Source organism: Diabrotica undecimpunctata, chromosome 1 (genome assembly GCF_040954645.1).
Source record: "Diabrotica undecimpunctata isolate CICGRU chromosome 1, icDiaUnde3, whole genome shotgun sequence".
NCBI lineage: Eukaryota > Metazoa > Arthropoda > Insecta > Coleoptera > Chrysomelidae > Diabrotica > Diabrotica undecimpunctata.
In genome coordinates, this window is record NC_092803.1 from 198,390,399 (window position 1) to 198,416,742 (window position 26,344).

The 26,344-nt window shown below is 33.1% G+C and overlaps 1 protein-coding gene across 1 annotated transcript in view; it reads right to left on the minus strand.

The window, feature by feature from the left end:
• LOC140436978 (neural-cadherin-like) overlaps positions 1 to 26,344 on the minus strand; it is an 89,528-nt gene that overhangs the window by 21,385 nt on the left and 41,799 nt on the right. Inside the window, exon 6 of the mRNA XM_072526174.1 lies at positions 18,059 to 18,249. Coding sequence (XP_072382275.1) covers positions 18,059 to 18,249 — 191 coding nt within the window. The remainder of the gene's footprint in view (positions 1 to 18,058; positions 18,250 to 26,344) is intronic.

The window sequence follows — 26,344 nt, forward strand, 5'->3', positions numbered from 1 at the left end:
GGTGCGAATTTTTGTAGAATTCCTCATATGTACTTGCATATTTCGATTTTAAAATGTTTTATTATTTTCTTAAAAATATGACCTTATTTAGTTATATATCTTTTAATCACTTATAATATATTATCATATTATAATATGACTTTAGTTATACATTTTAATACTTATATATCTAAATTATATTATCCAAATTCTGAAGGTAAAACTGGCTAACTCATAGTGTTTTTCATAAGAACGCCTCTTGCCTAAACCATCACACGTGTTCGAGAAATCATTCATTTTAATCCCGAAAACTGTTTTCAATATAAAATATTTTCAAAAGACCAACTCTTTGATGTCTTATCTAAATTATTGTTTTTCTTGAAACGCAAATGCAAATGCAAAACAAAGCTAGGGATGACAGTTTAATAGCGTAGGCGCAAAATTTCGGGCCAATGCTTTTTAAATGCATTCATTTTTTTTTAATCCTGAGAAAACTAATAAGTATTTTTAAAAAATTTAAACGCGGAATGAAAGATTACATTATTACCGAGGGCCAAGAGTCCCTGAAAACTTCTATAATGTTTATCTTAGTAAGTTACAGGCGTGAAAAAGAAAAGAAAATTAAGTCTGATTTAATTTCAAATATTTCACTCAAAAGAAACTTTTTGTTTATTCTTTCGGTCCTCGGTAATAATGTAGTCTTTCATTCTGCGTTTAAATTTTTCAAAAATATTTATTAGTTTTCTCAGGATTCGAAAGAATGAATGCATTTAAAAAGCATTGGCCCCAAATTTTGCGAAATACAGAACGATCAACTTGATCCACTTGAAATTAACATGTTAATTTCCCCAAAAAACACAAAATGCATGGTTTCAACAGCAAAGTGACTAAGATGTAAATTAAAGCTGAAAAGTCAGATAATAGAACAAGTGATGGAGTCTGCAGCCAGAAGCGTACATAAAAAATATAGCAGAAACTTTACAGAGTAATAATCCCAAACCTCTAAGTATCGACGATCATAATAAATTAATTACAGACTCGGTTAGAAACGCACAACTCAAATTTTGCAAGAAAAATTACACCAAAAGTGAAAAGATTAGCAAAGACACAAAAGCTCTCATGGAAATACGACGAAACCTAAGCGAGAAAGAAAAGGGAAACAAAGAAGAATATAGAAAACTAAATAAAAGAATTTCAGCGGATATTAGAAGAGATATAAGAAGATATAATACTAATGTAATTACTCAAACAGTAGAAAAGAACAAAGGTTTAAAGATAATGAAAAGAGAACTCACACAAAGTAAAAAAGAAATATACAAGCTAGAAGATAAAGACGGAAAGGCAACAACAGATAAACAAAACATTCTGAAAATAACTAGAGAGTTTTATAAAGACCTCTATACCAGCCAAAGATCACAAGAAAATTTACCGACACGAGTAAAGACTCTCATAAATCAGGGATCAGAAATACTTTTACCCATTACTGTGTCAGAAGTAAGATCAGCTTTAAAGGAAATGAAGAACCATCGATCGCCTGGTGACGATGGACTCGTTATTGAGGCAATAAAAGCAGGAGGAGAAATTCTATTAAAATCAGTAAGCGAACTGTTTAATAAATGCTTACATGCGGGTACGATTCCTAAAGACTGGAACAATGCAGTGATAGTCTTGTTACACAAAAAAGGTGATATTACTAAATTAGAAAATTATAGACCCATCAGCCTCTTGACACATATGTATAAACTCTTTATGAAAATCTTAACAAAGAGACTAACACCTAAACTAGATTTCTATCAGCCCAAAGAACAGGCAGGCTTTAGGAGAGGATATGGCACAAATGACCATTTGCACACCATAAAGATCTTAATTGAAAAATGCATCGAGTACAACATACCACTGGTTCTTGCATTTGTCGATTACGAGAAGGCTTTTGATACTGTAGAGTTTGAAACCGTACTGGAAGCCCTAAATCAAAGCCGAATAGATTACAGGTACACGTCACTAATCAAAAACATCTACGAGAACGCTACATCAAGTATACGACTACACGAAGACACAGAAAAATTCAGCTTAGGTCGAGGAGTAAGACAAGGAGACAATATTTCACCAAAATTGTTCACGGCAGCTCTAGAGTCAATATTTAAGAACACCCAATGGCAAGATATGGGCATCAATATAGATGGAGAAAGATTAAATCATCTGAGGTTTGCAGATGATGTCGTATTAATCGCAGATAACTTACAGGATACGGTTTCTATGCTACATTCGCTTAAAAGTCTGTCTGAAAGAGCAGGATTAAAGATAAACTTTGAGAAAACTAAACTTATGACAAATCTCGTAATGAGTGGAAATATAACTATCGACAATAATACCATACAACAAACAGACACTTACAAATATCTGGGACACGAGATCAAAATAAACAGAAACAATCAAACAAATGAAATACAGAGGCGAATAGGCCTGACATGGGCAGCATTTGGCAAACTAAGCCATATTCTAAAAAGTTCAATTCCCATGTGTCTCAAGCGAAAAGTTTATAACCAATGTGTTTTGCCTGTACAAACTTATGGAGCAGAGACTTTAACACTCACGCAGAAATCTGCGAATAAACTAAGAGTTACACAACGAGCCATGGAACGTGCAATGCTGAATGTGAGCCTCCGAGACCACATAACAAACCGACAAATCAGGCAAAGATCAGGAGTTCAAGACGTCATCGAAAGAACCACGAGACTTAAGTGGAACTGGGCAGGACACTTAGCCAGAACACAAGATGGACGATGGACAAGACGAATTATGGAATGGAGGCCCAGAAATTATAAAAGAAGCCGAGGACAACCACCGACTAGATGGACCGACGACATAAAAAGAGTAGCGGGAAACTGGCTACAAGCGGCCCAGTGTAGAGAACACTGGAAAGAACTGAGGGAGGCCTATGTCCAGCAGCGGACGGGATTAGCTGATTGATGATGATGATGGAGTTTAAATATCTAGGCATCACTTTATCTGGCTACGGAAAGCTCGAAACTGAAGTGGAAGATCAAATGAATAGAGCAAACAGAGCCTTTGGCTGCCTAAATGAAAAAATATGGGGAAATAAAAATATCGGGAATGAAGCGAAAGGCAGAATTTACAAAACAGTTATCAGACCAATAATGACATACGCGGCAGAAACAAGACCTGACACAGAGAGGACAAAAAGGATGTTAGAAACAGCAGAGATAAAAACACTTAGAAAAATTGATGGTAAGCCTTTGGATTGAAGGTGGAGAACATCAAAAACTAGGTAAGAAATAAAAGAGTAAAATGGAACGATCATATCAGCCGAATGGTAAAAAATGTAAAGTACTAAAGACAACAAGAGACGGTTCCCAATAGGAAGACGATTAGTAGGAAGACCACGAAATCGATGGAACGACAACTTACTGGAGGCATGTTGAAAAACAGAGTCATGTCTATATAAAAAGAAGAAGAAGAAAAACTTGATCCACAAGAACCACAAAAGTATTGAAGATATCACGACAGTCTCCACCCCTACTGGATGAAATGACTATCCCTTTCGACTGACAGTTGAGCCCTTACTAAGACACGACTGTCTTGCTTGGCCGATGGAATAAAGATGACTGAGCCGTCTCCACTCCTCTCGATAAAACAACTATCTATTATTGACTGACACGGTCGTTAGGTCAAGAGTTGTTGTTTACAAGTTGACGCTACGTGTGCTCGATAATTACCGTAGTGATCTGCATTTTAACGAAAACCACTAATTTTTCTATGCTTCATTGTTAAGATACAATGTACGAATACAGTTCAGTTCATTGCAACATTGTATAACAACCGTTTATTGCTCAATAGAGTCTGTGTTTTTGTACGCGGAATCTTATTTAAATTTACAAGGAGAATCAGAACTAACAAAAAGTGTGTTAACATTTTAGCAATGTTTATATACAATTGCGAAACTGCAACAACAACACGTAACAAACAAGGCAACATTAAGAAAGATGAAAAAGGAAAAAATTCTCAACACTTAAAGGAAAGAAAAACGAGGTTCTTTGGTCACATACTGAGAAATAAAAAATATGGTGCGGACTGGTTATACAAAGGAAAGTGAAAAACAAAAGAAGACCGGAGAGACAACGCAAGTCCTAGTTGACAAATTTAAAGCAGTGGAGTGGAAAAACAACAATAGAACTCTCAGAACTACTGCAAATAGGGTAAAACGATTCCCAATGGGGATTATTGGTGATTCCCAATGTCCTTAACGTATGAGGTACACGAAGAATAAGATGAGAGAGCAAAATGAAAACGCTAAAGAAAATAAACCTGCAGTGAAGAATAGTGAAAAAATTAATAATATAAATGACCTTTATAACGACTTTTTGCAAGACTTAAGGGTGTTTAGCGAGCTGACAAATTCGTACATTATTTTTGCTGCAAATAAGAATGAAGGTATGAATGAAATTAATGATAAAATTCAGCTTCAGTCAAAGAAAGCTTCAGATAATGAGTGACGGTTCACGAACCACCCAGATCAAAAATTTAGATTTTTACACTGACTTGAAAGACCCCTGCGAGCCATTAAGGGTGCGATTAATAACATTCTAATATAATATATTTATTCGGAAATGAAATCTTTAGACCGTAATTCCATAAGTTAAAATCCCAATGACCTGCGATTCAGATTTCTGTCCTGGATCTTCAGGTTCCGTTCAGGAATTTTACTACTTCTAAAGTGTTAAATTGTAGAAGTAATCAAAAATAGTTTATATTGCAAAAATTCGGAGAATCCAGAGCGGAAACAGACTGGAAAAATAACTGTTTATTTCAGTTTTTTATTACTTTTTCTGATTTAAATAAACGGATATTATTTTGGTCCCTTCAGCTTCAAATTATCGACGTTAAATTATAATTTATAAACTAATATTTGTTGTCCATGACTATATTATTTGTTAAATCTAATTTTGTGATCGAAATGAATATTTATTTATATAAATGGTTTACATAACCCGTATTGTTGATAAATGTATATTTAGTTTTGTTTGTTGTTGTTACTATTAAAATATCCAAATATTTACTTTCCAATATTACTACATAACAGCTAATGAAATAATACATGAAGTGTAAAATTATTCCACTAATTCAAAATTTAGTCACTAATTATTTAGATCTAATTAATTTAAGCGACACTAAACAAAGTATATACCGATTATGTACAGAGAGTGGTAAAAGTCTGGATTTTTAATTACAGACAAACTACTCTTATTTATAAAAAAATTCCTGACGAGTCGATGGATATTTTGAATTTGAATTTTTTATATACGTGGACAATAGACAAAAAAAGTAATTTGTTCCTTTAAGTGTCCTGGCGCCTCTTAAATGGAGAAGGAGTGCAAATAATCTCCCTCTCGGCCAAATTTGATATCGAAATGAGTTGTGGAGTTTATATGAACCCGGAAAAACACATAATGTAATCGATGATATGAGAAGACTGCATATTATATCAATTTTGGGTATTAGTAAACTGATGTGGCCCGGATCTGGCCAATCCAATGTGGATAATCATAAAGAAGTATATTACCCTAAAGAAAATAGCAATTATCATCGTAATAGTCTAGGATATACAGTTTCAAGGAATGTTAGTAAATGTGTAAGCACTGTATGCCAGGTACATAAATTTAATACAAGTGCAGGTACCGACAGCGGAAAGTAAACTAGAAGAATTTGAAAAGTTTTACGCAAATGAAAAAATTGTTACTGACCAACTCAGGACTAGAAATCTCACCATTGTGATAAGTGGCCTTAATGCTAAGATAGAAAAAGTCAGACAAAGTAAAATTACTGGAAATGTTGGACTGGGCGTTAGAAATCAAAAGGTAAAATATTTCGCAGATTTTCGCAAAGAATATAATCTATCTATCTAACGGAGATTATATACGTTGAAATTTCAGCAGATACCCCCCGTAATATCGTAAGAAATATCGTAAGTAAAATCTGCAAAAATTTTTCCTCTTGCCGATGTTCCATCTGACCACAGTCTGTTAAAGCTTTAACGGATAAAACAACAGCAATCTGCTAACAACGTAGAAATGGATTTTATTAGAAACAACAGTCAGGTGATTGCAAACAATCTAGAAAGCAATGTTGGGAATTACGAACAACAGGAATCCATCGAGGGTCATTGGAACCAAATCAAAATGATTATAAACAGCTTAATTCCAAACTTAACAATTAACAATTGACAAAAGCAAACGGTGAGAATTTAAATCTAATGGACAAAAAAGAGGAAATTTAAGAATCAAATCGTCAAATTATATAAACGAATTAATAAGGAGATAATGACTACAATAGGAGCTGCATAAGTACAGTCTGTCCCAAACCCTTCTTTCAGTGTGTCACTAATTTTGACGTCATATAGGATTTTAAGAATGTCGAGAATTATTGCATGACATTTTAGTTAAATTTGACAGTTGTAGGATCGTAATCTCTCTTTTTCTAATTGAAAATAGTTTATTAATTTTAATATTAGTCTTTGTTCTTTCTCGATATATTTCGGCATATTTAAAATATTTTTATGAAAATTAATACAAAATTAAATTTTCACTGTAAAATGTCTGATAATACTACTAACCTGGAATGACAATTATCATTTTATCAGTTGACATTGTGAAAGTACTGTCACGATCGAGACAATCTGCGTCAAATTATATTTATGCGCATCATTGATTGGATATCTATTTAGCGTATTCTAAACTCCAACCAATTATACATCCGTAAGTAGAATTAGCTTTACGATATATAATTTTTTAGGTTCTATGTATAATAATCAGACTCACGTTTTTTTCTATCACTTCTAGCTTAATGTGTTAGAGAGAATTCGATCAACTATGACGCACTGAAAGAAGGGTTTGGGACGAACTATACTAACAAATGTTTGGAAATTGCAGCGTTTCAGGGGAAACATAATGCATTTCACATCTATAAAAAATATAAAAGAGGTCAGTACAAAAAACATACAAATAACATCGTTGATAGAAACGGTAAACTGATTATCACTTATTTGGATAAGACAGTTGAAAAGAGTACATAAAAGAACTGTTTAATTATGAAAGGCCTAATCTTCAAATTAGAGAAGTAGTGACAGGACCTGACATAGCTGTGGACGAAATTGAACAAAGCCGAATAAAATACCGAGTGAAATCATAAAGCTCTTTGAAAGTTCAGGCAAAACATCTCTCCTTCATGTTTTTAATAAAATTGATGAAACTGGCTATATACCAAGACCACTGGCTAGATTAGTATTATCTACTCCATTTAATAGTTGTTCATGTACTTCTCCTACATCCGATTGTATAATTTAAATCATCTTCTATAAATTAATGTATTTTTTATTCCTTGTATGGATATATTGTTTTTTTTATGTAAATCTGGAATATATGCTTGAGTAAATCTTACTCTTAATTGACATTTGAATCAACTCCTGTCATCTAGCAGTGGAATGTGCAATGATTCATTTAAATGTTAAAAAAAGTTTATTGCATAGTAAGAAACTTACCATAGTCAATTCACTAAGCTTCGCTAAGCAATTTTCAGAGCGTCGTACTATTGCAGTTTTCTTTAAATAAAAAATAAGAAGAATCATGGATAATTAAAGTGTTTTAAACGAAAACATGACTATAAACTTTCACTAATAAATATTTAAATCTTTCTTTTATTGTTGTAATAACAATTTTATTTTGTTCATAAACTGCATATAAATATTTTTTTATTTTTAAAATACAATTAATATTGGCTATGAGCATGTGTCCTTGGTTGAATAGTAACTTCTATCCACTTACAAATAAATTCAAAATTCAACCAGGTCAAAATTATGACTAAATTTACAGTGAATTAAGTATATTTTACCATAATATGAAAGTCGTTTTTGTCAGTTTGTTAGTAATTTCAGTTCTTGTAATGCTATAACGAAATTATCCACAGATAAAATGATTTTCACACTATTATTTTTTTGAATGTATTGAATGTATTTTTTTGAATTAGAGATTGCTCTAGATAATTACACAATTTATTACTTACTACCAAAAAATATTTAAACTATACTAATGAATTTAGGAAGTTTATTATTCATATTTTAAGACAAATAATTGTCGTGTGTTTGTTACTTGCCAATTAGTTAGTAGCTTGCCGATTTAAACAACTACCGCCATCTGTCGTGAAATAGTCGAACCTGTCGCTCGCCAAAAGATCAATACCAGTCCCTTCCAGGAGAGGCATCAACCCTTTTAGCAATGTTCACAACCAGTCGAATAAAGCTACCGTAGTTGTTCGAGAGATGGTGTTAGAATTTATATTTTTTCAATTTGATTAATTTTGAACTAAAATCTAGAAGATGAAAGGTGGTTTTTGGGTAAAAGTGGGAGGTGGCGCTGAATGCTGTTAAAGGTGTTGCATTGACCCTGAGCCCCAAGCTTCGTGAAGTTAATGCGTGTGGTGCAGACCCTAGCAACATTCAGCACTTCGGGATTTAGGGTTGAGGTGAGATGCTAGAGTCCCAAAACAACAAACTCAAATATATGAATGTCTTCAAGTCTCATATGTCTTGACATAGTTGAGTTTATGAACTTCCCTCATTAATTGGGAGGCGAAAGCAATCAGAGACCGATGAGATTCTGTACATATCAGACTAATAGTTTGTCATTCTGGAGGTTTAGTCTTTTATCGGGATGACTACACACCCAGAAAGAGCTACGGGACAAATTAATAATTTTATGATGATGACTGTCGTGTTTCTAGCAAATTCCTCCAATTTTAATAGTTCTTTTTATAATATAATAAAGACTTTCTAATTTATTTAACCTGTTTTATATAATAGTTTTCCAATTTGTATTTAAAATTATAACAAATTTTAACCGTAGATTTTAAGTTACTCTGTATAATTAAAAATTAATTTTAATTAGGTTATAATGCTTCGTAAAGGTTTGAGAGTAACAGAGTAATAACAAATATATCGCGCGCATTTACCCTGCCCTAGATTTGACTTACTGATTAAATGGGTTATTAGTACCTAATATAATAATTCACACGGAAAACGAATTTCCCGTAGGGGGCTAAATACCACCAATATCAAAAATGGTTTTTAAAAATTCTCCATAAAAGGTATATTAATATAAATAAAAGAACCGTTTCGGGCTACATCACATCACAGAACGTTTGCTTAGTGACTATTCTACCTTCAATGTTTTTTTCCAAAATAAGTATTACCACGTTAATTAAAGCAAACGTTAAACTCTTTTATTTAACTGTTATTGCTGATAATATTCTAGGATGTTTAAGTTATAGACGAAATTTACTTCAAGGTGTAAATGAAGTAAATTCCGTCTAATTTCGTTACTCCATGAAGTAAATTTCGTCTATAACTTAATCATCCTAGAATATTATCAGCAACCATGTATCTTAAAATTAATTGAACTGTATTTAAAAGGTTTTTCCCCGATAGTAAGTAATAAACCGCATTTTTTTTTATAATCCTAGTCAAAATTTAACTTTCACGTTTACTTTAATTAAAGTAAAAATACTTATTTTAGGATAAACACTGATGATGGAATAGTCATTCCAAAAACGTTTTGTGATATAATGTAGCCCAAGAGGGTAATTTTATATTATTATACCTTTTACAAAAAATGTTTTAAATATCATTTCTAATATAATAACTTGAAAGAAGGATCATTTTGTATTTTTTTTTTAGATAGATGACACAAACTGTTTTAGGAATCTTTCATTCAATACTCGACTTATATTTCGCATATTATTATTTAAAATGCTCATAGTTATCGGATAAAGTAATCATAAAGTTACAATTCAAATTCAAATTCTTAAGTTGAAACAAGTGATCGTTAAACGTTAATAGGAGAACCAGCGACGTTTACAAGACCAAACCCATTCCTCATTTCGTGATTTGTAAAATCTTAAATTTTATTTATCGATTGCATTTTTTACTACAGTTTATCGACATAGTAAGAATCTGATACGGCTGCTAATAGCGCTGATACGGCAGACGAACTTTTTGAGTTTTAAATAAAACAGGTGTTAATATAAGGATTATAATATGTTCAATAATGCTTAAAAAAGTCAATTTTCGGTAATATACATCGAATAATTTCATAACAACATATAAAGTACTAGTGAAATAGACCAAATAGTACACAAGACATAGTAATTCAAACACCCATTATGAATTATTTTATTTTAATAAAAGTTGGTATGCAGGTTTATCTTGATGAAAACAATAAATGATTTTCAGCCATATCAGTTTAGGATTTCGTTTCCTTTTTAATTTGCTAGCTGGATAAATTTCTGAAATAAATGTTTGCTAGTGTAGTTCGTGATATAAAGAAAGAATACGCAGGCGCCCATTGGTGATTTATTTATCATTTCTTTCTTTGTTCTATTCATTCAATTTTTCTAGTTTAGCTCTAGTAGCTATTATCATGTATTTTTTTCTTTTCTTTCTGTCCAATTGTATTTTAGTTTGTGTACTAGTGCCCACAACTCTTCCTATTCTGTACAATGCGGACTCGTTTTTTTTTGCCTTAAATACTGCCCATCGTTTGATGTGATATACATAATTTGGCGCCCAACGTGGGGCCCGAATTGTATTTATTATAATAAGTTATTTCAATCGTTTTAAAATTTTAATAGCCTGTAGAATTGTACAAAATATTTTTTAAAAATAATAATTTATAATGGGTATTAGGATTTTTATGTTACTTAGTATACATCAGAATCTGTTTATTTGTGTATGGAAGTTATATTTAAAGTAGTTTTCTGTAGATAGTTAATTTACACAAACTATATATATATTTGCCGCTTCACAGTTTATTATAATCTTCAAAATATGAATGAAGAAATTGATTTTCTACTATATATCTGAAATTTTATACGTCTTACTTATAGTGTTTATAGCACTTCACAAAATTAGCGAAACTCCTTTTTTAGTAATCTATAACTTTGTTGAGAAAGATACTATGCAACAAATATAGCTACTCCACGAAATATGCCAAACTTCTTTTTTAGTAATCTACTAATCTATAACGTTTTTTAAGAAAGATATTACACAAAGAAATAAAACTTTATTAGACATACATATTAGTCAAGCAAGTCCCCTGAGACCTGTTTATAATGTCTTAAAACATCTTAAATTATTGTTAATAATGATGAAAGTCAAAAAATCTCTCACAAAGACTATCCACTATGAAAATTTTCTATCCAAAGGAACCAGGTAAGCCATAGATTATTTGTAATGATTTAACGTTTTTCCTAGTAATTGGTGCTATATAGTTTTTATATAAGATTTTTCCATTGTTACAAAAAATCATATTCGAATTGCCCAAGAGCTGTGATGTAGCTGGATAATCACAATGCGTAGATCAAGCATTTCTTATAAAAATCAGTGGTATTTGGAAGGCACCACAACGTCAACTTAACTTGTGTCCAAGTTACTTTGTATGACTTCTTCTGATTGTGCTTCCTTATCTTTTGCAACGTGAAATATCTCTTCAACACTGACGTTAGTAATATCTCTGATATTGCTCAGCCAATATTTTTTTTCTTCCCAAGCCTTTTGTTCCCTCTACTCTTCCTTGCATGATGACGTATAGAAGAAAGTATATCATTTGAAAATATGTGGCCTAGATACGATGTTTTTCTTATTTTAATTGTGTGCACAAGCTTTCTGCTATGTCCAATTAGTCTTAATACTTCTTTTGTTTGAGACTTAAACAAAGTTTGTTATAAACTAATTTTAGCTTAAAATATCATTGATCCACTACCAAATCGGTCCATTTTCTAAATGAGAGCAGGTAAGTGTCCTTCACCCAGACAAATATACTTACGAAGAATATTTAAAGAAATTTGCGTTTACTATCAAATTGGTTAGGCTAAGTTTGTTCACGGCAGCTCGGAAAATGGATGGCAGATGATCTGTTTAACCATTCTTTGCTTATGTCCCAGTTCCCATTTAAATTACAACCAAGATAAGTGATACTGTTGGTGTTTTCCAGTTGTTCTCCATAACCTGTAACCATTACTGGTTGTATTGGCGTTTTACTGACAACAATCACCCTAGTCTTTATGGTTTTTAGCTTCAGTTCATACTCATCACACATGATTTTGTTAATCAGATGTTGAAATTTTTCGTAAATATTTGCCACTCAAACTGTGTCATTTGGGTGCCTCAAATTATCAATGTTAATGCCATTATTTTAATACCACATTGAACACACTTTTATACACTTTACTTAAAACGAACTCGGAATAGATGTTTTATATTAGTGGGGACAAAATTCAGCCCTGTCTTATTCCTCTTCGTACTTGCAGCTTTTTAGAATTATCCTTCCAATCCTGATATTTGCACGTTGATGTCGGTAAAGATTTTTTATTATACGTATGTCTTTTTCATCAATACCTATCTGCTGAAGTATGTTTATCATTTCAGTAAGTTTTAATCAATCAAAGGCCTTCTCAAAGTCAATAAAACATATAAAAACTGGATGTTCGAAATATTTGTAACTTTGTACCATAAATAAAACTTCTCTGGTTCCAAGGCTATTGCGAAAATCAAACTGTGTGTTAATAAGTTGTTTTTCTATTTTCTGATACATCCTGGAGTGCAAAATTTAAAGAAATATTTTTAAAACATGGATCTGCAAAGCTGATGGTTTGGTAGTCACTACATCTCCTCGCATTTGCTTTTTCAGGCATCGCCACAAAAACCGACAATAGCCAATCCGCTGGTATATACCTAGTTTCATAAATTTTATTAAAAAGATGAAGAAGAGATCTCTGAACTTTCGATGAGCTTTATTCTTTCGCTCGGTATTTCATCCGGCCCCGTCGCTTTTCTGATCTTTGCTAATCGTATTTCTCGTCTAATTTCGTTTATAGTTATGTCAGCTCCTATCACTACTTCTTTTTGCAAGAATACTTTTATAATGGATTAAATAAAATCAAGTTTCTAATGCTAATATGGATTAATGTCAATGGCAGTCAAATAAGTAAAAATATTACTCAAAAAATTATGGTTCTCACAAAAGAGTTACGCTGATATTGTTAAGTTTCAAATCTTGTGACTGTAAAATAATTTTAACTATTTAAAAATAGTAGTTAACAATCTAATATACATCATAGTAGCATAAATTGATATATGCGATATTTTCTGGATATATTTAATATAACAAACTCTGCTCTAAACTGTCTATTTTGTTGGAGGAATTTGTATTTTTAAATAAATGATACAGGACACGTGCTGGCCCCAACTTGTTGGATAAAGCGTGCACAAACAGACGGGACGTGTGCCGTGTAGCATTCGTGCTACTACACGGTCACCATAACACTGACTTCAATATTAATACTGATAATTGAACGAATAGGCCGACTAACATAGTCTTATACTCAAAAATCGTTTTTCTTATTATTGCCTGACTGCCTTAACTGTAAAATTAGTTTGAGGTTGAAAATAGAAATGAAAGCAAAGTTTGCGATATTTCTTTGAAAAAAACCTAAATTTAGAGTACTAAGACTTTAATAATGTTTTTAATATATAGTTTAGAATGGTAATTGTTTTTTTTTTTATTGCCAAAAGTGTAAAATAGCAAGGATCCTAGTAATTTTACATAATTATCTTATTATATTCCACACTCGTATACTAAAAGACTTTAAGATTAGCACTCTTAAACTCAGATAGCAGAAGAAGTAGAGGACAACCGCGTAAAAAATGAATTGATAATGTGAAAGAAGAATTTTGGATTATGAGTGTCAGAACAGGAGGAAAGTTGCTAGAAATCGACGGCAGTGTCGACTTCTCTGCTACATGTCAAAACAACAAAGGATTATCGAACCAAATATAATGATGATACTAACACTAAACTAGAAATAAGTTATGTTTAGTTTAAAATTTGAATAATACAAACAGTTGATGTAAATCTAAAAGAACATAGAGATTATAGCATGTAGATTGTGCAGATGATGTCCCTCTTTAATGTGGTCCCAGATTTAAACATGTCGTGTGATTTAGTATTTTCAAAACTAACAGTCTCAGGAAACCTAGGCGTAAAGTAACTTTCCTGATAGATATGTGCCTGTTTGCAGGGATAAAGTAGAGATAACACACAATCTGGGGTGCGGTATTATATGTCGTAAACAGATGAATCTATTGCACAAGTATTTTACAATGATGACGACAAGGTAAATATTTTTATTCCACCAGGAGAATAAACATTTGTATTGTAGACAGACTTGTGCAATCTTGTTTTGGGCAGGAGCAATTAAAAGGAGGGCTTTAAACTTAAGCTGATCAATATAAGTACAATTAGTCAAGCAGTTATGCAGGCTCTTATGAGTCCTAAGGTGATCTCTAGGCTAATGTTAGAATGCGGATGAAACAAAATAACCCAGCTAGAAAAACGCTCATTAAGGGACCCATTGGTAGTAAAAGAAGAGGAAAACTCAGAACAAGGTTCCTTGATAATATCCGTGAAGACATGAAAAATATGGAAATACGTGCTTGGCGGAGGAAGGCGATGGATAGGGACCACTGAAGAGCAATTCTTGAAGAGGCTAGGACCCACACACGGTTGTAAAGCCAAAAGGAGCAATTTTGGAATACTTAGAAGAACTGAATAGACTGGCGAAGCATAACGAGTATTACACTGGTATCGGTATCACTGTCTATATCCATATCAATTTCAAAAAGCATTTTTCGTTACTAAAAAAAGCCTGAATCTGAACACCCACATGTTAAAATATATACCAAGTAAGCCATGACAAAACTTACAAAGATTTGGAAAGCTCATCATATAATGCTTAACACCAATCTGCGAATAGTTAAAAGTGTGGTATTCTCTATATTTCTAGATGCATTTAAGTAAAAGAGATAAAACAATAGATCCCCTTAAGATGTAGTGTTGGCGTCGAATGGTAAGAGTGTCTTAGTCTGAGAAATAAACTAGTTTATCACTCCTCCAACAGATCAAAGTAAAGACGAGACTACGTACCATAGTAGCTAAAAAAGTTCTTCCGCCACAGTATTAGAGGTAATGGTTTAAAAAGACTTACAGTGGGGGACATAGTCCATGGTAAAAGAAGTCGAGGACGCCAACCAGATATCCAGATCTTATTAAGAAACTCACAGGCAAGTCTACCAGTCGACATAAGTGGAAACTGCCAGTACAAGAGAACTCACAAAATCATAATGCTTCAAAACACGTTACCAACTAGAAAGAGGAGACCTCCCCCTCTTGAAAAACAAGCAGAATTCAGCTCATAGTCATTTACATGGAGACATAATATACAGACTCTGTAGTAGAGAACATGAAACGGTGCACCATATTTTGCATAACTGCGTACTAGACAAGATATTGGACCGCAGGCGGCAAAACTTTTTGGAGACTACCATGGAGTTGGTATCATGAATAAATGAAAGTTGAACAATAAACCATTTGACTGCAGTACTACTGATTTATAATAGATAGCTTCCAAAAAAAACTATCCAAGAGTTCTAAATCCTACAGTAAGCGTCTCCTCAGGTGGTAGATAAGGGAATGTCTGTCAGATATAAGTGATACAGAGGAAATAAAATAGTCAAGGCGTACCAAAACGAGCAAATACAAATATAAAGAAGCATATCCGGGCAACAAGAAATCACTCAATTATATTCCCTACTATAATCATCATGATATTGATAAAATGAGTATTGGCAGAAGATGTAAATGGGGAACCCGTATAGGATACCTTCATGGAATCTGGCAATTTTATGTGACGTTACAAGAAAATAGCTTCAGAACAACTTTATGAGACTAGCAAGCTGAGAAATCTGCTCCTTGAAATGAACAAGTAGAAATTACTATTTTTGGGTGAGTGACAGAAAATGGCCAATTCAGATAACATAGTTATTCATTATATTCTATTAAAAAGAGACACTAACAAATACCGTGAAGACAAATTAAGCAAGTCAAAGAACTTTTGGCTTGATAATTCCTGTAGGGAAAGAGAAAACCTATAAAAAAACTTAGTTTCAATCTCCAAAAAAAGCGTCAATATACTTCTAGAACCAGATAACCAAAGAAGCAACTTACTTAAAGATGCCGTCGGAAATATCTGTGATCACAAACAACTCGTCACGATCCAAGAAATAAATCAGTGATCTTTCTGATAATACAGCAAGCCAAAGAGAAAGTGGATTACAGTTGGGCAAGTGAATATAGATTTGTGTCAGCTTTGATTAGATTGAGAGAATATAGATCATGTAAACTATTTTAAATATCTTGGTAGCTGGTTGAAATAGGAAGGTTTTCCATTTAACGCATATTCGTGAGTGAGTCCTGAGATGCTATGCGTGGTCTATCCTACTATCCTGCTAATAAATACCATAGAGACCAAGAAAAGAGAATACTTCGGCCTAATAGTTACGGAGAAAGATGGATAGGCCATAAAAGAACTCTTAAGATTGTAAAATATCAGATAGGGATGTAGTCTGGCGATGGAAGAATTCTTTTACGTATCAACCAATAAAGAATGATTTTTAAAAAACTTAATTTTTACAGCTTTAAATATTTTTCACAACTTCTGTTATCCAAATTTATTTTTGGTGATCAGGAAAAATTATTTAAACAATTTAAACACTCTTGTTTATTATTTACATCATTTTTATGTTAAACAAATATTTCTGTAATTTGTACAGTATAGCAGAATAAAAAAATTTAGTATATATTATATTAATAAAAATAAACTTGGATCACTAAAATTTATATTATTTCTTATTTTATTTCAGGAAATTTCAATTTAACTAAAAAAGCTACCCATGCACTGCATGTACTTAGAATTATCGTGTGATATAATATCAACAGAAGCTGCTAATCTAGTCAAGAATCTTACACTTTTGGTAATTTTTATTGACAACATAAAAAAGTGAAAAATATTTTAATAAGAGCTATCTTAATCGGCCTATATATATAATTTCATAAGTACAAAAATTGTACTTATTGAGGCACAGACCTGGCCTTCACTGACACCACTTTGGCCCCGACAGGGAAGTTTTCCCTTATGTAGATGGGGCCGTATACAGTGTGGTCCCATATGGGAGGGTTGTTTGCGCGATCCACGACATCTATCTGGACTTCCACGGAACGGGACAAGGGAGGGTAGCCTTTGTCTTGGGCAGTCGCCTCTAGTTTGTAGGTCTCGCGCTAGATTTAGGCGCGAAGAAAAAACAGTAACAGCAACATTATGATTTCGAAGAAGGGTTGAAAAATAAAAAAAGAGATTTTACTTGCAAGCATCCAAGCACTCAAATAAATGGATCCGCGAAAATAGCAAACACATTATTTATAAAAACTATGTATACAAAAAACTATTCAGATAAATATTGCATCTGCACTGGCTTGATATTTTCTGAGTACACCAGTTTATGTGAGTATTCAGTAAAAGCAAGTAAAATCAAGAAGTAAAACGCATATAAATAATATTAAACCATTGTTAATTTAATATTTTTAGGTGTGTTTACTCAAGAAAAAAAGTATGGAAAATGGATTATGGTCTGGTAGCATGGACTTCCTAATGTCAGACCACCATCCCGGGCTTTTACCCATCTCGTACAGGTTATACTAAATTTCTTGCCTTGGATAATTTGCAATATTATGAAGTTTTCTCCTGTGTCAACTGAGCCGTTAAGAAAAAACGACAATAATTAACAAAAAGTGTTGTTTTTACGCAACTGCTCCGGCTGCCACTTTTTTTTTAATAATTTTATTGAAAATAATGTCAATTTAAAAGAATGTTTTGACAAATGTTTAAATTTTTGACCACTTATATACAAAAAATATATAATGATATTTAGGAGCCTCCACATATAAGATTTAAGGCTTCTACCTAAGTAACATACTACTATTTTGTATATAGGAACGGTCAATAATAAAGCTATCGTCCAAGACCAAAAAATAGCACATCCTGCTTTACACCCCCCTCCCCCGAGCCACGGGACTGCGTTCTGTTCCGAAGTAGTTGTCAGCTTCTCCTCAATACCAACCTTGCCTTGATAGAAGTCACTACTGTACCCACTGTGACATTTTCTCGGATGTGAATGGGGCCGTACGTGGGCTGATCCCATAGTGGTGGCTTATTGTTTCTATCAACGACATCAAGTTCGATATCCACGTCCGCGTAGGATGGAGGGATGCCTCTATCGGAAGCGCGCACGCGCAGCCGGTACCTGTCTCGCTACATGTAAAACACGGGTCTGGTGAGAGGTATGGGAATTAAAAAGAAACATACAATATCGAACCACAGATTGTTCTGCAAAACTATAATAAACATATTTATATTATAGTATGTACTATAATAATCTTTTACCTTTATAATGAGTTTTTGTAATGAAAAAAGTTGGTAAAAAGTATGGAACTACCTTATGGTATATATAAAATCTAGCCAAACTTATATATGGTACAAAGGTTCCAAAATTGTATATTTTAGTCAAATTTCAAATTGTATGTAACATTTAAATGAAAATCTCTTCATTTGTAAAATATGTTATTTTATATACAACAGATGAAACAAATTTTTAATCTATTATTTTTTTCTCAATCCATAGACATATGATATCTTGACATTACGCTGCAATCTAAACCCGTTTCCCTACAGCGACAGAGTAAAAAGATACGGGCTTTCCTTGCATATTTTTCTAATGGCCGGGGTTTATCAAACACTTGACCTTACCATTACCAAACGATCTTCAGTGGGACGGTCACGTGGTCTATAGATCCAAGCCATAAGAGAGAGATGCAAGGACTGCTCGTATCTGATTTCTCTGTCGTACTAGGGAACTATTATAGATTGTATCGCGCATTTCTTTGATTAAACCTAACCTAACCTAATAAGTTTTTGCCAAAATCTGTCTAAATCGTGGATTAGAATGTTGTGGCATCTAAGAAAATGTATCAATAAGTTACCTTAAAAGCAGCATTTGATAAAGTGAACTAATAGCTAGAAGAACAATAAGATCCAAAATAAAATCACACACACAGTGGTGTATACAAACTTACATCGGTCAAACGGATATAACCTTTAACAAACGGATACAAGAACACAAAAGGGCTTTCAATGATAGAAAAACAGATTTTTCGTACACACTTCACCTTCCAGATCATAATCATAATCTCAATAAGGAATTTCAAATTCTTCACATTCAAAATAAACGCCTTAATCCTATCATTATTAGAACCTATGGAAATTAACATTAACAGAAAAAGTGTTGAAAACAAAAGCTTTTATTGTTTTATTACTGAATAATGGATAAGTTGACGATTTAGAAAGGAAGTCTACTGTTGATCTTGGTTGAAGACAAACTCCAACAAGGAAATTAATGATAAACCTACGTTAAATAAGTTATAGCATCGACTGCATAGCATATAAAATATAAGAACAAATTGCCGAATTATTTATTGATAAAGCAGTAAATGTAACTGAAAATTTTAACTTTGAGGTATTATATCAATTCGCGTGTTTCAAGTACAAAACAAGTAATGAAAGAAACATCTAGGATTAAAAACAAAAACAAGAATGTGAATCTGCACTCAACCAATACTTACATACCCTATTGCAAGGTTAGCTGAAACGAAGAAAAAAGAACAGACCCTAAGAACTCCAATAGTAAATTGCATTCTAGAGATAAGGAGGTGATACCAATACGAAACAAGGATATAGAACAACTATGCGATATTCAGGACCTAGTACAATTGGGTGGATAACGAAGAAGATACGAGAACTAACATGTAACAAGAATGGGCTACTAACAAGATGGCAAGAAAACTGGTCATTTAAATTGCAAAAATTATTAAATATAAAATGAAAAAGACAGTCAAGATTTGATTTCACGTACAAAGCGTCTATGTATCTGTTTATGCGTATTTCGCCTTAATAAGGCTCATCATAACAGCTATTCATAGGCGTTCTCAACGTGAAAAATAAATCTTTCCTGTCTTTAAGAAGCAACACTAAAATGGCTTCGAAACGGACGCAATAGCGACATCTGATAATAAATCCGTAAAATAGTTTCGAAACACAATTCAGATTTGTGTTGAATTGTGTTTCGTAAATATAAATATAGAACATAGGGCTACAGTAAGTTCAGAATAAAAAAGGGCAGCTTCTTTGAGTGAATAAATCTTTTAAAACACAGATCATCTTCAAAGCAAAGCGTTTTACTCGTCTTTGAAAGAAGAATCCAACGAATAATATTTAGTAGCATTTATCAAACGGTATCTATATCTAATATTATTCATAAAAATAAAAAACATGAGTTATCTAACATAATCAGAACATACCCCTCATAGACAAATCCTTGTGACACAGCCAGTAGGTGAAGAGATAAGGGAATGATGAAGAAGATGCTGAGAAAATTGGTTACACAAACTAGCAATATATCAAGAAATACAAAAGTAAAACTCTACAAAACAATAATACGCCCAGTCCTAACATATGGTTCAGAAACCTGGACTTTAACAAAAAGCAATGAAAGCATGTTAGGATGTTTCGAAAGAAAAATACTAAGGCGCATCTATGGAGCGGTAAATGAAAATGGTGTCTGGAGAAGACGATACAACTTCGAACTCTATAGGATATACCAGGAACCAGATATCGTAAAACACATAAAGATAGGACGTCTGAGGTGGGTAGGCCATGTAATGCGGATGGAGCAAACCGACCCAGCTAGAAAAACGCTCCTTGATAGACCTATTGGTCAAAGAATAAGAGGAAGACCCAGAACAAGATTCCTAGATAACATCGATGAAGACATGAGAAATATGGAAATACGTGCTTGGCGGAGGAAGGCGATGGATAGGGACGACTGGAGAAAAATTCTTGGGGAGGCTAGGACCCACACAGGGTTGTAAAGCCAAAATGATGATGATGAACTAGCAATAGTTGTCGATATAGGATTGAATGAAGAAGAACGGAATAAACCTATACTTTAGGGCTGCAGCATCAATTATGATGTTAATGTAGAAGATGGATTACCTAGATATTTATTTATTGATTTATTTGTTTATTTATTTAGGAATTAATAGTGAAAATGGTATTTTTCATTTATAAATTCTTATACAGAAATACTAAAATCTCTATTTAAAAATACTAAACCTGCTGTTTCGGTTTTTAACTTGAAATCGTTGTCAAAGCAGAGACTAAATATATTATTTAACTTATATTTTGAAAACGATTTCCAAAGTTAAAATGGAAATGGTTTTTAAGTAAAATTGCGGTTTATTTCCATTAAAAAACAGCACGCAATATATTAATGTGACCATGTCACAAAGATACGTTGAGGTTCCATACAATTTATTAACTCTAATTTCATAACAAACAATAACTGAATCGATTCGGTCTCGAATTCTTAGGCATTATTTCGAAATAAAAAACAAATTTGTTCTTAACTTTCCGATGTAGTTACCGATGTTTTTCTCACAGGTGTAAAAAATTTAAACAAATATTATCAAACAATTATGGTTAGATTTGTGTGGTTCGATGTTGTTTCCCTAAACCCCATGGTCAGGTCAGGTACAAAGGACAAAAACATAAACAGAATACACTCATTAACGAAATAGCGAACAAAATAAATATGTATAATTGTAAACTCAATCACACAACAGAACAACTCAAGAGCAAAAAATTACTTTTTAACAAAAAGGACGGAGTAGTGTCTGTTTCTAATAACCATAATGATTTCCATCAACAGAACTTTTACAGGCAGGGGTTTTGCTGAAAAATTAGAAAAGACTTAAAGCTTAAACATGATTAGTGTGAATTAAATCGCTCCAAGTAAATACATTTGATTGAATTTGTTTATATTGTAGCCGAAACAATTTCCGATATATAAAATTAATATACTTTAAAAAAAATTTAATATCTGTAACTATAATGGTATTTATTTAATATTTAATTAATTTTAACTTACTTTTTTCATCTCTTTTGGACTTTTTGCGATACCAAGTAGGATGTCATGAATACTAATAAACTAAAAAGTGCAAGAAAAAAGAGGCTATAAAGACGAATGAAAGGTCTGAAAGAGAGGAAGATAATATATCTTCTTCTTCTGGTTCCTATCCGTTTCGGATGTTGGAAATCATATTGGCAATCATGACCTTGCTCGCTGCGGCTCGAAACAGCTCCGTTGAGGTTTTCTTAAACCATGTTCTTAAATTCCGCAGCCATGATATTCTCCTTCTACCGGGTCCTCGCTTACCTTTGACTTTACCTTGCAATATAGACTGCAGCAGGGAGTAACGGTGCTGATTTCTCATAACGTGTCCCAGATATTGCAATTTTATGCGTTTGATCGTAAACACAATCTCTGGTTCCTTCTTCATTTTTTCTAGAACTTCCTTGTTCGTGATCCTTGCTGTCCATGATATTCTCAGCATTCTTCTATAAAGCCACATCTCAAATGCTTCAAGTTTTTTAATAGTGGTGTCTGTAAGCGTCCATGCCTCCGCCCCGTACAACAACACAGAGAAAACATAGCATCTCAAATGTCTCATTTTTGTATCCAGGGATATGTTGTGACTTTTGAAGATGGCGCTCATTTTGTTAAAGACCGTTCTTGCCTTTCCTATGCGGCACTTTATTTCCTGTACATTGCTCCACTGTTCGTTTATAATAGTTCCTAATAATATATACAAGGTGTTAAAAAGGAAAGCAAAGCACGCTGTAGCTACTGCTAAGGAAAAATCGTCTGCACTCTGCACATCTGTATGAATAGTTGAAAATACCCCAAGGGATGAAAAGGATATACAGCATTGCTAAAGCAAGGGACAAGTCAACAAAGGACTTGACCCACGTGCGACAGATTAATAGTGCGAATGGAAGAGTGTTAGGATCTCAATGTTGAAATAAAGCGAAGATGGTATGAGTACTTTAGAAAGTTGCTAAACGAAGAACATCAGAGGAGAGAGAGATAATGGGAGATCCCAAATGAGAATATAATAAAGGAGATGGAGAGACTGTGTGGCAGAGAATTGAAGTGAGAAAGCTTTAGGTCAAGAAGATCTGATAGTGAAAAATGCGTCGCGACGAAGAGTAGGTAACAGCGACCCATACAAAAAGGAAAGCAGAGGAGGAAGAAGAAGCAGATGATTATTGAAATGATGCTTCAAAAATCTTAAAACTCACCTTTCACATCTATTCCTATTTTCCTGATTCTGCTTCTTTTCGTTACTGTCATTTCATACTTTTCACTTTTTTGTAATAGTCCAATTGATTTTTTTTATGTACCTATCATAATTCACGGCCTAAATAGCTAGCTTATAGGTAAGTGTATCCGTTTTTAGTACCGAATAATATGAATCAGATTATAAAAATCAGAAAGTATCGCTGGAAGATCCTGATATACCACTAAGTAGTACTATGTTTAGTACACTTAGTCAGGAAAACACAAAATCGTCATAAAACAGATTACAGAGAAAGCATTAGACCTTCTTTACTATGTTTGATGGACTTAAAGAAGGCATTTAACAGAGTAAGACTTAAAGATGTATAAAATATTTTGTATAATAAAGAGATCTCGCTGGTTATTATAAAAAGAGTTAAAAACGTCTATCAAAATTGGTCATGGTCGATGTTTTTGGTCATAGACAAAAGTACAAGGAGATGGCCTTAAACACTATTCTGTAAAAAGCTATAAGAGAATCTGGGATGGTAATCAGTGTAGACGCAGAATTGATTACGATGAGAAGATAAGTAGAAAGGGTTATCAGAGAACGTGAAAGAGTAATAAGGGGAACCATAATTAATAGAAGCATACAAGTATTATCGTACTCCGCTGACATCGACATCACAACAAGCAAAAAGGCGGAGCTAATCAAAGCGTTCACAGTATTGGAAACAACAAGCATAAGGCTACAGATTAATATAGGTAAAACAAAATATAGAAAAGTATAAGTGACACACAAGTACCAAAACTTCAAGATTTAGTGGTAGGATCATAACATATATTGAAGTAGTAAGAGAGTTCATACAGCTGGGCTCACAAATTAACCATAATAGCTCCCAAGCTTTTAGCTCCAAGTATAATCATAAAACGGAGAACGCAAAATGCTGTACGAGAGGCGTATGTAGCATTAAAGGAATCAGCGACCAAAATGGGTTTAATAATAAACACCAACAAAACGAAGTATATGAAAATAAGCACGCAACCACAAATACTACGACCATTTGTTATACAAAACGACGTCATCGAAGCAGTGAACGAATTTGTATACCTGGGAGCGCTCCTTACCACTGAAAATAATACTACCTCAGAGATAAACCTCAGAAACCTCAGAATTTACACTTAACAGATGCTATTTTGGGCTCAATCTCCTCCTTAAATCCACAACTATATCGAAAAATACAAAAATAAAACTCTACAAAACAATAATACGCCCAGTCCTAATATATGGTTCAGAAACCTGGACTCTAACAAAAAATAATGAAAACATGTTAGGATGTTTTGAAATAAAAGTACTAAGGCTAATTTCTGGAGTAGTGAATGACAATAAAATGTGGAAAAGACGATACAACTTTGAACTTTACAGAATATACCAGGAACCTCATATCGCAAAAGCATGTAATGCGAATGGAAGAAAATGACTCAGTTAGAAAAAGGCTCCTTGATAGACCCATTGGTCAGAGAAGAAGGGGAAGACCTAGAACAAGCTTCCTTGATAACATCGATAAAGACATGAGAAATATGGGAATATGTGCTTACTTTAAAACCTGTTTCCTAACTGGTTTACTAGCTTTCCTGTTACTAAGTTATAATTTTAGTTTTTTTCTTTATTAGGTGTATTTATTAACTTCTTTTTTCGAGGTTTTCCTAAATCTTCTTCCTTTTTCTTCTCCCCCATTTTAGTATAGTTTCTGAGAAATCAGGCGAGTAAGTCCTTACTAAAATCCTCATTTCATCATTTAAATTGTCCCTTTTCAGTTCTGTTTAGCGTTCTTCTGGGATGTTTCAGTGATGATAGACTTGAATTCTCGTACCACCGTTTTGTTGGTTTGCTTACATGTCTGCGTCATGTTCTACTGGTCTGCTAACACTTGGTTTTAATGTCTGAACTCATTTTGTACGTCTCCCTTAGTCCGAAGTTTCTATCGTGCTCTAACTCATCTCAGCACTCCCTGTTTTTCCTCTGTTCCCTCTGTTCCCCTGTTTACACTATCTTATTTTATTTTCTTTTTATTTATTAATCCTTGTTTGGTTCTTCCTAGTTGTCTGATTAAAAGGAGGTGTTTATTTTCCATTTTGTGTAGTTTGCTTATGTATTGTTAGTTTTTATATATATATCACTTTATACTTTCATTTTTAGTTTTAATAAGATTCTTTTCTTTCCCTGTTCCGTTTCAGTTAATTTAATTAATTTAATTTCATATTAGTTTAATTTTTTCCTTCGAAATACTTAATTCCGCTTTGGGATATTTTATTGCACGCCGCTGAAGAAGGTTTTGGTTTAATAGTGATCAATTTTATACACAAGCCATCGGATTGCATAAATAACAAGAAACACATGCGTTGTCTTCATCATTGATTGGAACCTGTTGGCATGCGTTATAAATTGGAATCGACTTAGATTTGAGGCGTAATCTTATATTTGTATCTTTATCTTAGCTAATACGTTGGTCATCGCTGATTAAACCACCAATAAATCATTTTCCATTCTGGATAAAGGGCACAAAAATTATACGTCCTAACCATACAATAATAATTGCATAGTATATATTTCTATTCTGTGTCTTCTATTCTGCATTTTCAGTTCATATTTCCAAACATTCATAGTTTCATTCATAAACGTAACATTACGATACAGCGTTCCCTACTTTTTTCCATCTCAACCGCTTTTTACTGATGCTTGGTTGTGAGATCTTTAAACCAAATCATTCCTTTTAATAAAATCCCAAACCAAGCAATCATATGTTATTGCTAACAGTCAGCAAGTATCTAACAAGTAGCTTAAGGATGTCATCTAGTTCAATGTACTGCTTGTTTTACTGGTACTAGGGACATCCACAGACAAAAGCCGTACAAATTAGTTTCTTTATCTTGCACAACCTTCACAAGAATTGATTTACGTTATGTTGTAAAAGTTAGTCGTCAATTGACAGTATTTTTTTAGTTCTACCGTTTATACCGTTTTTAGTTCTCTGCTAAAATACGTTAGACTATATTGAAGACGTGTTTGTTTGAGTTAATCCTTTTATTGCTCTTTATTGTTATAACTCTTTTCCAACTACTTCCGAATCTCAGCTATTTCGATTTATTTAGCAATGTTGCCATGGTATTAGA